Source organism: Barbus barbus (assembly GCF_936440315.1).
Source record: "Barbus barbus genome assembly, chromosome: 15".
Taxonomy (NCBI): domain Eukaryota; kingdom Metazoa; phylum Chordata; class Actinopteri; order Cypriniformes; family Cyprinidae; genus Barbus; species Barbus barbus.
Window position 1 is genome coordinate 623,073 of NC_136743.1, and position 16,933 is coordinate 640,005.

Below are 16,933 nucleotides of genomic sequence, written 5' to 3' on the forward strand. Positions count from 1 at the left end.
TCATGCATGAGACTTCTATTAAAAACCTATTTTCAAAAATATACAAAAAACAATATTGGTAGAAAAAATATATGTACATTTTTTTTTGTATATTTTGAAATCGATTTAAAAATCTATATGAAAACATATTAGCATTATTATTATTTGACACTGTTGTCATCTACTGCCTTACAATTTATTTAAAATGTTAATTTAAATTTAATTTGTTGTAATTATTTTTATTTTTAATTATTTTATTTGACATGACTGTATTAATATGAAGCTGTTTTAGAATAATCTGTATTGAATAAAGTGCTACATAAACATGACATGAATTTACACTGATGGACACAATTATTAGATCTGAAAATATTGACCTTTTTTATTTTGCCTCCAAAACATGGTTTCCTTCCATGATGTTCATGAAGCATGCAGATTGCTCTGAGCACAACAAACATCAGAGGAAGTTATCATCACTTTGAACTGTAATATTTGGCATGTTATACAGCAGCAGATCTCTCTGGCGTAGTGTCAGTATATTTCCTGAGAGCTTTAACATTAATGTTATCTCATGCCTTCTGCAAGCCAAAGTAGAATAGATCTGTCCAGTTTATTCTCTAACTCGCCCAAAATTTGCTCAATGAGGTCCGGACTTTGAGGTAATGCTGTATTTTGGGTAAAAAGTGTCATATGAAGTCCAAGACAAATTTCACAAATCTATAAAGTGTATTGGATTTGACTTTGAGGCCGACTCCAGTGAGACGAATGCATGTGTCATCAAGGGCCGGTGATGTGGGTTATATTTAACTAGTGTTAACCCTGTGGAATGTCAAACTCCAGCTCTGATTACAAGCTCACACTCGCTTCCCTCATTACAGTCCGCCTTAATGAACACAAATCAAACAGCACAATCTCCACGAGCGCACATGCTTTCTCTTGAAATTCTTGGTAATTCTCATGAATGCTGCAGCGATCAGAGCTATAATGTGTGTTTGAGAATGAAGCTCTGGATTTAAACTCACTAACCCGTGCCTTAACTAGCAGTGCTGGAGAATTCAGAGCAAATGCATGAATAAGAAGACCAACAAACAAAAGCAAAACTCAGGAGACTCGAGAAACATCACAAAAACTAACACAACTCATTAAATAATGAAACTATTAAGAACAGTTAAACATTTGTGAGCACCAACTAACGAGGAACTAATGGACATACAAAGAAAATTGCTTGCATTTCTCATTTGCAAGTCACTTTGAATAGAAGTTTCTGCTGAATGAATGCATGTAAATATCAAAAGGAGCCCAGTTACCTTGAGCACGTGTGTCTCCCTCTAGTGGTGCTTCACTGCTTCAGCATCTGTTATAAGACATAAAGCTGTATTAATATAATAACTCATACAGGGCATCTCTGCATGTGAATGCAGTGGTGAAATTAATTATTGACTGAATGCACAAACTACTCTATTACCTGCTGAGAATAACTTCTGTCACTAACTTAACATAATATATATATTTGAAAAATCTGAAATTCTGCTGCTTGTAATGTAAATCAATGAGATGTTTATAACAGTAGAGATATAAAATCTAAATATCAGCGGTCGCTCTATATCTGCAGTAATATGTCTTATTAAGATGAGATTTAAATGATCCAAACATATAATGCTGATTGAGAGATGAAGAAATAAACGCTCCTCAGAAGATGTGAGATGAAGATCATTCCTCCGCTGAGGAACAGAGAAAGTCAAGCTTCTGGAAACAAACGCTCCTCAAAAGATCCTGATGATCTGATTTGAGACGCACTGATTTTTCTAGAAAATGATTGATGGAGAATCAAGTAAAGCTGAGCTGCTTCAGTCCAGTAAGAGTTCATCTGGAGATATGACTGCAGTTATTCTGACCTTTACTTGATCAAAATCAGTCACATGTACAATTACACTACAAGAGCTTTTACTGGATAAAACACTCTGAACTCAATCAGAGACAGAAGACATGCAGGAGATTGATCATGTTAATCATTTAGAGGAATTTGTGTATCAAATACAAGGTTAATGAGCTCATCTAGTTTGCTCTGAAGCTGACTGGTCTCCATGATGTCTGTGGAAGAGTCAAACCTCAAAAACAGAAAAACACTTTGATCAGATCTTATCATTCAAACACTCTTCTCACACTGATCCAGAATCAGATGCAACACGTTTATTTTCCAAAGAACCACATGCATCCAGAACCGGCTCTTGATAAGAAGAGGGTTCTTGACTGACATTGATGAACCTTTAACAATCTGATGAAACAGCTCTCATGTTTAACACTAGATCTTTTGTGTGTAATAAGCAATAATATGTACTCACACGCGTGTCGTCTCAGTCATGATTGTTCTGCATGTGTTCTTGGATCTCCAGCATTGCAGATGTCAGTTGTGTCCTTCATCAAACACACGATTCATCTCAAAAGCTCATTACTAGAAGCTTCATAAACATTTCACATGATCAGATACCGCATGTGTCTTTGCTGATCCACATGAGAAGAGAGAATCATTAGATGGTATTTTTGATCCAGTCATTCTGAGAACAATATCTCTGAATCGACTGGTGACATTTATCAATCAGCAATAACACAATCTGACAGCAGCTGTATTATGATTCGTGTTTCACAGGTGATCTCGACGGAACAAACTCTCATCCTGACTCTTTTTACTGTAACCCAGCTAACACGTGTTAAGGCCATTCCCATTAAGTTATGAAACCCTTATGTTCTCTGAACATTCAAAATATCATTTTTTAAAAGTTTTAAAAACACTATGTGAAGGGAATATTTTATGGAAGCCCCTTTCCGCCACTGAATAAAAAATTGAAAAGGTTATTGCGACTTTTTCTCACAATTCAGATTTTTTTTTCTCAGAATTGCGAGATAGTCGCAATTGCGAGAAAAAGTCTGAATTGCGAGATATAGTCGCAAATGTAAAAAAAAGTCAGAACTGTGAAATAAAGTCACAATTGCGAGAAAAATGTCAGAATTGCGAGATATAGTCGCAATTGCGAGAAAAATGTCATAATGGTGAGATAGTCGCAATTGCGAGAAAAATGTCAGAATTGCGAGATATAGTCGCAATTGCGAGAAAAAGTCAGAATTGCGAGATATAGTCGCAATTGCGAGAAAAATGTCAGAATTGCGAGATATAGTCGCAAATGCAAGAAAAAGTCTGAATTGCGAGATATAGTCGCAAATGTAAAAAAAAGTCAGAACTGTGAAATAAAGTCACAATTGCGAGAAAAATGTCAGAATTGCGAGATATAGTCGCAATTGCGAGAAAAAGTCAGAATTTCGACATATAGTCGCAATTGCGAGAAAAATGTCAGAATTGCGAGATATAGTCACAAATGCAAGAAAAAGTCCGAATTGCGAGATATAGTCGCAAATGCAAGAAAATGTCAGAATTGCGAGATATAGTCGCAAATGCAAAAAAATGTCAGAATTGTGAGATATAGTCGCAAATGCAAGAAAAAGTCAGAATTGCGAGATATAGTCGCAAATGCAAAAAAATGTCAGAATTGTGAGATATAGTCGCAAATGCAAGAAAAAGTCAGAACTGTGAAATAAAGTCGCAATTGCGAGAAAAATGTCAGAATTGCGAGATATAGTCACAAATGCAAGAAAAAGTCCGAATTGCGAGATATAGTCGCAAATGCAAAAAAATGTCAGAATTGCGAGATATAGTCGCAAATGCAAGAAAAAGTCCGAATTGCGAGATATAGTCGCAATTGCGAGAAAATGTCAGAATTGCGAGATATAGTCACAAATGCAAGAAAAAGTCCGAATTGCGAGATATAGTCGCAATTGCGAGAAAAAGTCAGAATTGCGAGATATAGTCGCAAATGCAAAAAAATGTCAGAATTGTGAGATATAGTCGCAAATGCAAGAAAAAGTCAGAATTGCGAGATATAGTCGCAAATGCAAAAAAATGTCAGAATTGTGAGATATAGTCGCAAATGCAAGAAAAAGTCAGAACTGTGAAATAAAGTCGCAATTGCGAGAAAAATGTCAGAATTGCGAGATATAGTCACAAATGCAAGAAAAAGTCCGAATTGCGAGATATAGTCGCAAATGCAAAAAAATGTCAGAATTGCGAGATATAGTCACAAATGCAAGAAAAAGTCCGAATTGCGAGATATAGTCGCAATTGCGAGAAAAATGTCAGAATTGCGAGATATAGTCACAATTGTGAGAAAAATGTCAGAATTGTGAGATATAGTCATAATTGCGAGAAAAACTCAGAATTGTGTGATAAAGTCGCAATTGCAAGAAAAAGTAAATTGCAAGATATAAAGTCGCAATTGCGAGTTATAAAGTTAGAATTGGGAGATATAAAGTTGCAAATGCAAGAAAAAGTCAGAATTGCGAGAAAAAGTCAGAATTGTGTGATATAAAGTAGCAATTACAAAAAAAAAGTCAGAATTGCATGATAAAAAGTCGCAATTGTGGGAAAAAAAAATCTGAATTGCGTGATATAAAGTCGCAATTTTGAGGGGACAAAAAGACTGATATGTTGCAATTCTGACTTTTTTTCTCAGAATTGTGAGAAAAAAGTCATAATTGTGAGATGTAAATTTGCAATGTTGAGATAAAAAGTTGCAATTACCTGTTTTATTTTTTACTCAGTGGCGGAAACGGGCTTCCATAAATATTCCATTACACCATGTTACAAAAATCACAGGAACGTTACTTTTGAATGTTCTCTGAAACAAGTAACATTTAAAAAAACTTTAGACAAACATCCGACTGAAACATTTCAGAAATAAATCATTCCAATAATGTTTTTGTGGTAACATTTAGAGCACATGAATGAATGTTTTATTATTGTTACTGGAAGAATGACCCCACAACACTAGATTTCCTGAAGCTTGTGTCAATCTAAACCTGGATGGCGTTATTTCTTTAAGGAGATGTTGATCATTGTCTGATAGTCAGGACAATAAAGCATCTTAACAGCAGTTCATGTGATTCATATGATGCTTCATATTCCACATTATTTAACCCTTTCATCAGTCTCCGTCTCTGAGAAAAACTGCATGTTTTTCAATCATCTGATGAAAGTCTTTGACTGAAGCCTTATATGTGACCCTGGAGCACAAAACCAGTCTTAAGTCGCTGGGGTATATTTGTAGCAATAGCCAACAATACATTGTATGGGTCAAAATTATCAATTTTTCTTTTATGCCAAAAATCATTAGGATATTAAGTAAAGATCATGTTCCATGAAGATATTTTGTACATTTCCTACCATAAATATATTATTATCAGCTTTCAGATGATGTATAAATTTCAATTTGGAAGAATTGACACTTAAGCCTGGATTTGTGCTCCAGGGTCACATTTGTGTTATTTAATACAATTCTGGGTTAAACTTTACAATAAGGTTTCATTAAACATTAGATAAATAAAAAAACTTATTAATCTCATGTAATGTGTTTTTCAGCATTTTCTAATGCATTATTAAAAATCAAATGTATCTGTTATATTATTTAATGGACTCAAGCAAGTATAAGCAAACTAATACACGGCAAAAAAATATTTATTTTCCTTCAGTATTTTAGTCTGGTTTTCCAACATTGTTAAATCAAGATATATTAAAATAATACAAAATAAATAAAATTAAAATGATTTTGTTAATTCAAAAGGAAAACAAGATCGTTTGTCTTGACCCCACAGGGAAATATTTGTTCTTGTATTAAGAATAAATTTGCTTAATTTTAATACATTTTCCAGAATCTGAAGTATATATGCAGTGCATTGAACAGTCCTGTTTTTAAGTAATGTTTTACTATTACAAATTACTTAATGTTGTGCATTAATTAATGTTAACTAATGGGACCTTAATGTAATTTTTGATATAAATGCTATTTGTATGTATAACAGTGTACCTAAAGCCATTATATATGTATAATGCATTATAAAAGTGTTTTTAATTATGCCTTATGATTTCATGAATAATTATAACCAGTTACCATGCATTATAACACTTAATTAATCATTAGTTACACCTTTAGAAAGTATAATGCATTAAAACACACAACAAACAAACTTTCAAATATTACAACGCATTTTTGGTTACAGTTATTTATGAAAAGATACAATGCATTACAACATTATGAATACCTTTATAATGCATTAAACAAAGACTTCAAGTGATTTCACTTTATAAACCTGTCAGATTTTCTACATGGATATTTAAACAAGTTCATGATCTAAAAGAATCGGAGTGATAAATAGATATAATATAGTGAGTTATGAGCAGGCAGACGTTTGCTGATCCATACAGTATATTTGATCATGTACAATATGAACTCAAGAACCAGTACAAGATGATTGTCCAGAATAAATATCACAGCACAACTCAATATTTACAGTATGAACAAACAATATTAAAAACACAATAAAAGCAAAGGAACAGATGCGTGAAGAGCGAGCTGACGATGATGATGATCATCTCCCAATCTTCTGAGATTTCATATTTTACACAATTTACACCAAAATACACTCGCGTCTGATTCAACAAGCAATCGGGTTTATACAGCAGGAGCCTTTCAGCCAATCACAGCAGACTCGCCTCATTAATATGCAAATGAGGCTCATTATAGTATTCATGAGGATCTGCTGCGTCGTGCAAATCTGTGTTTGGCAGAAATGCAGTGAATTCCTTCGGTTGAAAAGACTCTCTTACGACGTTAAAGAAGCATCAGGGACAGGAACACCAATCTGCTCTTCACACACACACACACGCACACACACACACACACACACACACACACGCACACACGTGGAGCGTCGGTCCGTTAGCCTGAGTTCAGATACTCCAACGCCACTTCATAGCAGAACTTGTACTGATCCTGCAGAAAGACGCAGAAGATCATCATCAGAACTCGTCTCATTATACCACATACAATACAAATATAAGCACTAGAAACTAAAAATATAGATTTATTCCCCTGAACATTCTGAACTAGTCTTATTTTAGTAGCATTGAGATATTATTATAGTTTTTGTTAATATTTTGAACTAGTTCTTTAAAAAAAAAAATGTTTTCATTTTTATTAATTAAGTTACATCAAGTTATTTGGTTAAAATTGTATTAATTTTGCTTGTGTCATTTTTATAATTTTTTCCTTGTTTTTTTCTATTTCTATATATTTTCTATAATATTTCTATATCATTTTTTTGTATTATTTAGAATTATAGTTTTTATTTCAGTTTTAGTTATTTTAGTAAATCAACTTTAAAATGTTATTTTGTGTGTTTTTGTCATTTTTATACATTTTTCTTAAAATTATTTTTTAATATGTCTATATAGTTTGTATACATTTTTACCAAGTTTTAGTTTGGTACATCAAGTTATTTAGTTAAATTTTATTAATTTAGCTTTTGCCATTTTTATGATATTTTCTATAATATTTCTATATCATTTTTTATTTTTATTTTTATTTTTTAGCTTTATAATTTTTATTTCAGTTTAAATTGAAATAAATACATTTAGTTCAAATTGTATGAATTGTGTTGTGTGTTTTTAATGTCTATATAATTAGAATAATGTTTTTCTTCGGTCAGATGATAAACTGTGTGTGGTCAGTACCAGCAGGTCCACCATGTTGGGCTTGTTGTTGCGCAGGGTTTTGACGGCGTGAAACACGTCGACCGAGCGCTGATGCCGCAGCATTTCACTCACGATACTGATGGCACAAAACGTCCCGCTGCGACCGCCGCCGTTCCTGACAGGAGCAAAGAAAACACGCTTCAGATAAAGACTGCTGCTCAGTCAAATCCATAAATGCTGTTATTATCACATAAAACAGATTCAGTGTCCTGCTGAGATTCAGAAACACAATGCTGATCCTTTATGAATCAACCAGAACACTGGGAGAAATGCAGGATTTACTTTGATATTTCACAAATAATTGCAATGAAATGCACAGTAGCACATTGACTTAAAGGTGAAATTTTGAAGTAGAATGTACAATGGACTCCAAAATGGTTTTACTTACAACTTTGAAAAATAATTTGGTAACATTTTACCTAAAGTCTTTAATGCATTATACAGGTGCATCTAAATAAATAAGAATGTCGTGAAAAAGTTAATTTTTTTCTTGTAAGTTATTTCAAAAAGTGAAACTTTCATATATTTTAGATTCATTGCATGTAAAGTAAGACATTTCAAAAGTTTTTGTTTTAATTTTGATGATTAGAGCTTACAGCTCATGAAAGTCAAAAATCAGTATCTCAAAGCATTAGAATATTTACATTTGAGTTTCAATTAATGACCATCTCTACAGTATAAATTCAGGGTATCTCTTGTTCTTTGAAACCACAATAATGGAGAAGACTGCTGACTTGGCAATGATCCAGAAGATGAACATTGACGTCCTCCACAAAGAGAGTAAGTCACAGAGGGTCATTACTGAAAGCTGTGGCTGTTTACAGAGTGCTGTATCAAAGCATATTAAATGCAAAGTTGACTGGAAGGAAGAATTTGGGTAGGAAAAGGTGCACAAGCAACAGGGATGACCGCAAGCTTGAGAATACTGTCAAGCAAAGCTGATTCAAACACTTGTGAGAGCTTCACAAGGAGTGGACTGAAGCTGGAGTCAGTGCATCAAGAGTCTCCACGCTCAGATGTCTTCAGGAAAAGGGCTACCAAGCCACTTCTGAACCAGAGACAACATCAGAAGCATCTTACCTGGGCTGTGGAGAAAAAGAACTGGACTGTTGCTCAGTGCTCCAAAGTCCTCTTTTCAGGTGAAAGTAAATTTTGCATTTCATTTGGAAATCAATGTCTGGAGGAAGAGTGGAGAGGCACAGAATCCATGTTGCTTGAAGTCCAGTGTGAAGTTTCCACAGTCAGAGATGATTTGGGCTGCATGTCATCTGCTGGTGTTGGTCCACTGTGTTTTCTGAAGTCCACAGTCAACGCAGCCATCTACCAGGAGATTTTAGAGCACTTCATGCTTCCATCCGCTGACAAGCTTTATGGAGATGCTGATTTGCTTTTCCAGCAGGACTTGGCATCTGCCCACACTGCCAAAGCTACCAAAAGCTGGTTCAATGACCATGGTGTTACTGTGCTTGACTGGCCAGCAAACTCGCCTGACCTGAACCCCATAGAGAATCTAGTGAGAGACACCAGACCCAACAATGCAGATGACCTGAAGGCCGCTATCAAAGCATCCTGGGCTTCCATACCACCTGAGCAGTGCCACAAACTGATCACCTCCACGCCACGCCGCACTGAGGCAGTAATTAAAGAAAAAGGAGCCCCTACCAAGTATTGAGTGCATATACAATAAATGAACATACTTTCCAGAAGGCCAGCAATTCACTAAAAATGTTTTTTTATTGGTCTTAAGTATTCTAATTTGTTAAGATTTGTTGAATTGGGGGGGGGGGGGGGGGGGGGGGGGTTGTTAAATGTGAGCCTAAATCATCACAATTAAAAGAACCAAAGACTTAAACTACTTCAGTCTGTGTGCACTGAATTTATTTAATACACGAGTTTCACAATTTGAGTTGAATTACTGAAATAAATGAACTTTTCCACCACATTCTTATTTATTGAGATGCACCTGTACAGAATTTCATAATTATGTTATAATTGCAAATAATTGTAGTTAAAATGCATTACAATATTTGCAGATTCTGTTCCATATGAAATAGTTTGTGTTTTACTGAATTATACTTTTAAAGACAAAACAATGAATAGACATGAAGTATAATATATTATAACTATGTTTATAATTAATTGTGAGATCATAGAATGAATTATATATGAAGCCTTCAAGTAAAGTGTCACCATTTTTTGTTGAATAAATCCATAAAATAAATCCAATAAATAAAATGATCAAACAGTGAATAATATATATATATATTTTTTTTTTTTTTTTTTTTTTAAATCACTGTGTATTTGTTTGTCGATAAATAAGCATGCTCATCTAACAAATTTTTATAACAATTTTTTTTTCTACTAATAATAGTAATGGAAACATTTTCTATCGAGGTTAAGATTGTTTTATTCTGCAGATGTATTTATTTGATGGTGCAGTGAGTGTCTGGCCACTAGATGGGAGTGTTTCCCTTCACATCATCAAACTCACATCAGTCAATCAAAGGCCTGCAGATGATGATCGATCTGTTTCCTGCTGTGATCAGAGAGGATTATGGGATTGTGAGAGGAATGAAATTACTAATCATTCCGAAAATTTACCATGATAACCATAGTGATCATTCCAGAAAAGCTGAGTTTAAGTGTGTGAGTGTGAGTGTGTGTGTGTGTTTGTTATGAGTGTGTGTGTGTTACTCACAGGCAGTGCACTACGGTGCGTCCCTCTCCTCCGTCGTACTCCTCCTGCCATTTGTCCACCTGATGGATGAGTTTGAGGAAGGAGCGTTTGGAGACGGGTGTGTCGCGGTACATCGGCCAGCCCAGGAACTGGAACTGCTGCACCATCCGGTACCCGTCCTGCGGCTGAGATGCACGCACACACACACACACACACACACACACACGTCGTGTAAGAATTCAAACTTCACAACTCAAACTGGCTACAGTCATCATGAATGTGAGATGAGTGTGTGTGTGTGTGTGTGTGTGTGTGTGTGTGTGCGTGTGTGTTGTCGTGGCGGGTCGGGTTGAGGTCACTGGTTAATTCTGCATCAGGTTCAGCTGAGGTCACAGGTGAGGATTCTGACAGTTTTAGGAGATTATGTGAGATTGTGTGTGTGTGTGTGTGTGAGAGAGAGAGTCAGCTGCTAGAGACAGTGCTGTGTTGTTTACAGGTAGATTTGATCTGAATGATCTGATCTTCTGCTTTCAGTCCATTAAGATCCAAATAAACAGAGAAATGAATCCAATGAAATAATTATTTTTTGTTCATAAAGGATTTTTTTTACTGCATCAGGTTATCTCAACTGGGGTTCAGGAAAGTTAATAATGAATTAAATCATAAATAATATAAAGTTAAAAAAAATCATTTTAAAATACAAATAATCAAAATAAAAAATTAAAGCATAAATTGTAAAATTAATACACAATTTTAAAATAAAATACTAACTAAAAACAAATTAAATAATAAAAATATAAAATTTAAATAAATAATTAAAAAACACTTGCTAAAATGAAATCATAAAATATAAGAATAAATAAATATTTAAAATTAAACACTTATTAAAAGCAAATTCTGTTATAAAAAAGTAAAATTAAAATGAATAAATAAACAATAAAGATTTAAAAATAAAAACAATCAAAATTTACAACAAAAAAATTAAGTCATAAAAATATAAATAATAAAAAAAATAAAAACAATTAAAATTGACTTATTAACCCACATCAGACAACCGTGACCATGTGAATGTGTTAATAAAATTCTTGAAATATTAACTAAAATATACTCACCCGTGCAGCGTTATAGATGCGGAAGATCCTGCTGATGATGTCTTCCTCCAGATCCGCCGACACAAACTCCACCTGCAGCGGCCCGTGACGATGAACACCGTTCTCTGGCCAGTACTGCGGACACAGCTGCGCGCACACACACACACACACACACACACACACACACGCACACACACACACACACGCACACGCACACACGCACACACACACACCAGTGTGAGCTCTTTTGTTTGTGTCACACAGAGAATCAAACACTCAAAAGGAAACAAACTGTCAAACTGAAGCAGAAACACACAGAATCTCTCCAGCAGCGTAAACGCTATGAAATATTTACTGACAGACACTCCGAGTGTGTGTGTGTGTGTGTGTGAGTATGTGTGTGTGTGTTATTCATTTAAATCTCCCATCATCCTCTATTTGACGGCCTCGCTCTCCCGTCACCGGCTGCCATTGTTGTGTTTTTGTGAAAGAATACGTGATAAAAAGGAGTTTGTGTCATCACTCAGTGTCTGAAGTGTGTGTGTGTGTGAAAACAGCCACTTCTGCTCACAAACTCACTCAAAACACTGTAAACACTCACAGAATCGACTCGTGTTCACAAGTTTGATTAATTTCAGTGAATTGCTTCAACCGTCTGTTTCAATGAATTCAAAGCTTTTTAAATGTTTAGTATCAGTAGGGAAATATTGCTGTTTATGACTGTATTATTATCTAGGTGCACAAATGAAAATATGATTCTTTCTTGTCTCATGACAATGTTCACACAGATGATTCAATGGAGTCACTCATTTAAACTTCAGCAGAAAAAGATTCAATAAGTTTGATTCATTTCAGTGAATCACTTCAAGTTGTTGGTTTCAATGAATCAATTCAAAACTTGTGTTTGTTTGCACTGCATGTGCTAAAATGATTAGTATAAGTATCTGTAGGTAAATATTACTGTTTATGACTGTGTGTTGTTATATTGGTGCATATAAATGAAAATGATCACATAAGATTGTTCATTCAGTGATGATCTGTAGTTACCTTGTTGAATGTGTGTGTGTTTGTGAGGCTGTTTGTGTGTGTGTGTGTGTTTGTGCAGGTTTGAGCTTCTTTGATGGGGTTTGTTCTGACAGAGCCAGAGTCGTCCCCACAGACACACACACACACACACACACACACACACACACACACCATTATTTAACATTCAGTCAGGAATCAGATTCGGCTCTTCACTAAGCCCCGCCCTCAAATGCCATTGACCAATCAGAGAACGCCACAGCTTCTGACAGACACTGCATTATCAGGACAGAAGGCACGATTTCTCTGATAAAGTGACTTATATTATAGAATTAACACCAAAACATGCATGAAGAGCTGATTGAGAGAGAAACCCGAGCACAAGTTCATTTGTAAAGCACTTTTCACAATAAAATAAAATAAAATAACGAATACCACTAATTTTTATACTTGTATTTTTCAGTCCTGTGTTGAATGCAGTTAAATGTAAAGGATTTGCTGAGGAACTAAAATACAGGTTTAAAGTTTGGTAAGTTAGATTCATTTCAGTGACTAACTTAAACTGTTCATTTAATGAACTGATTCAGAGCTCTGATTCAAAGACTGTTCATGTGCCATTATCTCTCTTTTTTTATGTATTAAATATTTTAGTATACAAATTAGTAAGTAAATATAGCTGTTTTTGACTATGTATTGTTTTATAGGTGCATGTAAATGAGGAATATGAGATGATTCAAAAGAGTCTCATTAAAACTTTCAGCAGAAAAAGAGTCAATAAATTTGAATCATTTTAGAGAATCAAAACTGTTTTATACTTGTATATATTTTTAATTTGTATTCCGTTCTGAGTACAGGTGCATTTAAAGTATTTGTTGTGAAGTGTTTACAATGTTTGTAATATTTTATTTAATACTATTTTAGATTATTTCTGAAAGATTTGTTGCGAAGTGACAAGAACTAAAATACATTCAGTAAGTTTGATTCATTTCAGTGACTCAGTTCAAACTGTTCATTTACTGAACTGATTCAGAAATCTGATTCAAAAACTCTGTGTTATTAATGTTCAAGTGTCATTATCTCTGTGCGATGTTTTTAAATGTATGTTTTAGTATAAATATCAGTAGGTAAATATAGCTGTTTAAGGATATGTATTGTTATATAGGTGCATATAAATGAAAACAATTTGATATGATTCTTCCTCATCTGGTGATGATTATGAGACAGAGGTGATTCAATAGAGTCACTCATTTAAACTTCAGCAGAAAAAGAGTTGATAATTTGATTCAGTGAATCAAACACTTTTATACTCATAATTTTTTATTTGTATTCTGTTCTGAATACGGGTACATTTAAAGTATTTGCTGTGTTTATAGTGTTTGTGAATGTCATTTACTGGTATTTTACATGATTTCTTATTGTAATAATAAAATCTGAAATACACTGATGCAACACATCTGTGTTTTTTCTCTCTTAATTATGCAATTCGGAGCTGGTGTGACTTTTAGTCAGTTCAGTTTAAAACTCTTTTCTGAAAACCCAGCGGTTCAGAGACACGTTCTTGTGCTTCAGCACTTGATCAAAATAATAAACAAACAACAAATGAAGAGCGTGGGTCTGACCTGCGCTGGATCCACGTCGTTTAGCATCACGATAGATGTGCAGTGATAGTCCAGAACCAGACGCCAGAAGTCCTTCACTGTGTTTGGCAAAGGATGCTGGGTAACGATGAACGCAGACGGCTGCTTGTAGCTCTGATTGAGAGAGATGAAAAACACGAGACAGTCATCATCAAATTATACAAAGAATATTTATGATTGTGATTCTGAGATATATCTCACGATTCTGAGTTTATATTGCAATTCTGAGTTTATATCGCGATTCTAAGGTTATATATAATTACATTTACATTTAGTCATTTGGCAGACGCTTTTATCCAAAGCGACTTACAATTGGGGAATACAAAAAGAGATTAATCTTGAAGAGGCAATCAGACAGAGGAAGTGCTCGTAACACCAAGTCTCAGTCATTGTTCAAATAAGTACAAGCTAGTAAGTGGAGAGAAAGATAGAGTTTAGGGTGAAGTCAAGTACTGCCGAAAGAGATGAGAGTTCAGTTGTTGCTTGAAGATTGCCAGGGATCCGGCGTTCCGGATAAGGGTGGGAAGATTATTCCACCAGCCAGGAATGGTGAAGGAGAATGTTCTGGAGAGTGATTTTGAGCCTCTCTGTGATGGTACCACAAGGCGTCGCTCACTAGCAGATCTCAGACTTCTGGAGGGGATGTAGGTTCGTAATAGTGAGTGGAAGTAGGAGGGTGCTGAGCCTGTGGTAGTTCTGTATGCAAGCATCAGTGTCTTGAACTGGATGCGAGCTGCCACTGGTAGCCAGTGCAAGGAGATGAAGAGAGGTGTAACATGCGCTCTTTTGGGCTCGTTGAAGATCAGTCGTGCCGCTGCATTCTAAGGTTATGTTGCGATTCTGAGTTTATATCACGATTCTGAGTTTATTTTGCGATTCTGTGTTTATATTGCAATTCTGAGTTTATATTGTGATTCTGAGTTTATATTGCAATTCTGAGTTTATATTGCAATTCTGAATTTATACTGTGATTCTGAGTTTATATTGCAATTCTAAGGTTATATTTATTTTGCGATTCTGAGTTTATTTTGCGATTCTGAGTTTATTTTGCAATTCTGAGTTTAAATTGCGATTCTGAGTTTAAATTGCGATTCTGAGTTTATATTGCAATTCTGAGTTTAAATTGCAATTCTGAGTTTATATTGTAATTCTGAGTTTGTATTGCTATTCTGAGTTTATTTTGCAATTCTAAGGTTATATTGCAATTCTGAGTTTAAATTGCGATTCTGAGTTTATTTTGCAATTCTAAGGTTATATTGCAATTCTGAGTTTAAATTGCAATTCTGAGTTTATATTGTAATTCTGAGTTTGTATTGCTATTCTGAGTTTATATTGCGATTGAGTTAAAAATTGCGATTCTGAGTTTATATTGCGATTCTGAGTTTATATCGCAATTCTGAGTTTATATCGCAATTCTGAGTTTATATCGCAATTCTGAGTTTATATTGCGATTCTGAGTTTATATTGCAATTCTAAGGTTATATTGTAATTCTAAGGTTATTTTGCGATTCTGAGTTTATATTGCAATTGAGTTAAAATTACGATTTTGAGTTTATTTTGCGATTCTAATTGAGATTCTGAGTTTATATTACAATTATGAGTTTATATTGCGATTCTGAGTTTAAATTGCGATTGTGAATTTATATTACGATTCTGAGTTCATATTTTGATTCTAAGGTTATATTGCAATTCTGAGTTTATATTGCAATTCTGAGTTTATATTGCAATTCTGAGTTTATTTTGCAATTCTAAGGTTATATTGCAATTCTGAGTTTAAATTGCAATTCTGAGTTTATATTGCAATTCTGAGTTTATTTTGCAATTCTAAGGTTATATTGCAATTCTGAGTTTAAATTGCAATTCTGAGTTTATATTGCAATTCTGAGTTTATTTTGCAATTCTAAGGTTATATTGCAATTCTGAGTTTATATTGCAATTCTGAGTTTATTTTGCAATTCTAAGGTTATATTGCAATTCTGAGTTTAAATTGCAATTCTGAGTTTATATTGCAATTCTGAGTTTATATTGCAATTCTGAGTTTATTTTGCAATTCTAAGGTTATATTGCAATTCTGAGTTTAAATTGCAATTCTGAGTTTATATTGTAATTCTGAGTTTATACTGTGATTCTGAGTTTATATTGCAATTCTGAGTTTATATTGCAATTCTGAATTTATACTGTGATTCTGAGTTTATATTGCAATTCTGAGTTTATATTTATTTTGCGATTCTGAGTTTATTTTGCGATTCTGAGTTTATTTTGCAATTCTGAGTTTAAATTGCGATTCTGAGTTTAAATTGCGATTCTGAGTTTATATTGCAATTCTGAGTTTAAATTGCAATTCTGAGTTTATATTGTAATTCTGAGTTTGTATTGCTATTCTGAGTTTATTTTGCAATTCTAAGGTTATATTGCAATTCTGAGTTTAAATTGCAATTCTGAGTTTATATTGTAATTCTGAGTTTGTATTGCTATTCTGAGTTTATATTGCGATTGAGTTAAAAATTGCGATTCTGAGTTTATATTGCGATTCTGAGTTTATATCGCAATTCTGAGTTTATATCGCAATTCTGAGTTTATATTGCGATTCTGAGTTTATATTGCAATTCTAAGGTTATATTGTAATTCTAAGGTTATTTTGCGATTCTGAGTTTATATTGCAATTGAGTTAAAATTACGATTTTGAGTTTATTTTGCGATTCTAATTGAGATTCTGAGTTTATATTACAATTATGAGTTTATATTGCGATTCTGAGTTTAAATTGCGATTGTGAATTTATATTACGATTCTGAGTTCATATTTTGATTCTAAGGTTATATTGCAATTCTGAGTTTATATTGCGATTCTGAGTTTAAATTGCGATTCTGAGTTTATTTTGCGATTCTG

The 16,933-nt window shown here is 34.0% G+C and overlaps 1 protein-coding gene across 1 annotated transcript in view; it reads right to left on the reverse strand.

Moving 5' to 3' along the window:
• Positions 1-6,516: 6,516 nt before the first annotated feature.
• The window catches only part of LOC306881002 (receptor-type tyrosine-protein phosphatase mu), a 144,824-nt gene continuing 134,407 nt past the window's right edge, over positions 6,517-16,933 (reverse strand). Inside the window, 5 exon segments of the mRNA XM_079434804.1 lie at positions 6,517-6,857; positions 7,598-7,733; positions 10,317-10,480; positions 11,408-11,533; positions 14,029-14,160. Coding sequence (XP_079290930.1) covers positions 6,804-6,857; positions 7,598-7,733; positions 10,317-10,480; positions 11,408-11,533; positions 14,029-14,160 — 612 coding nt within the window. The 3' untranslated portion in view covers positions 6,517-6,803.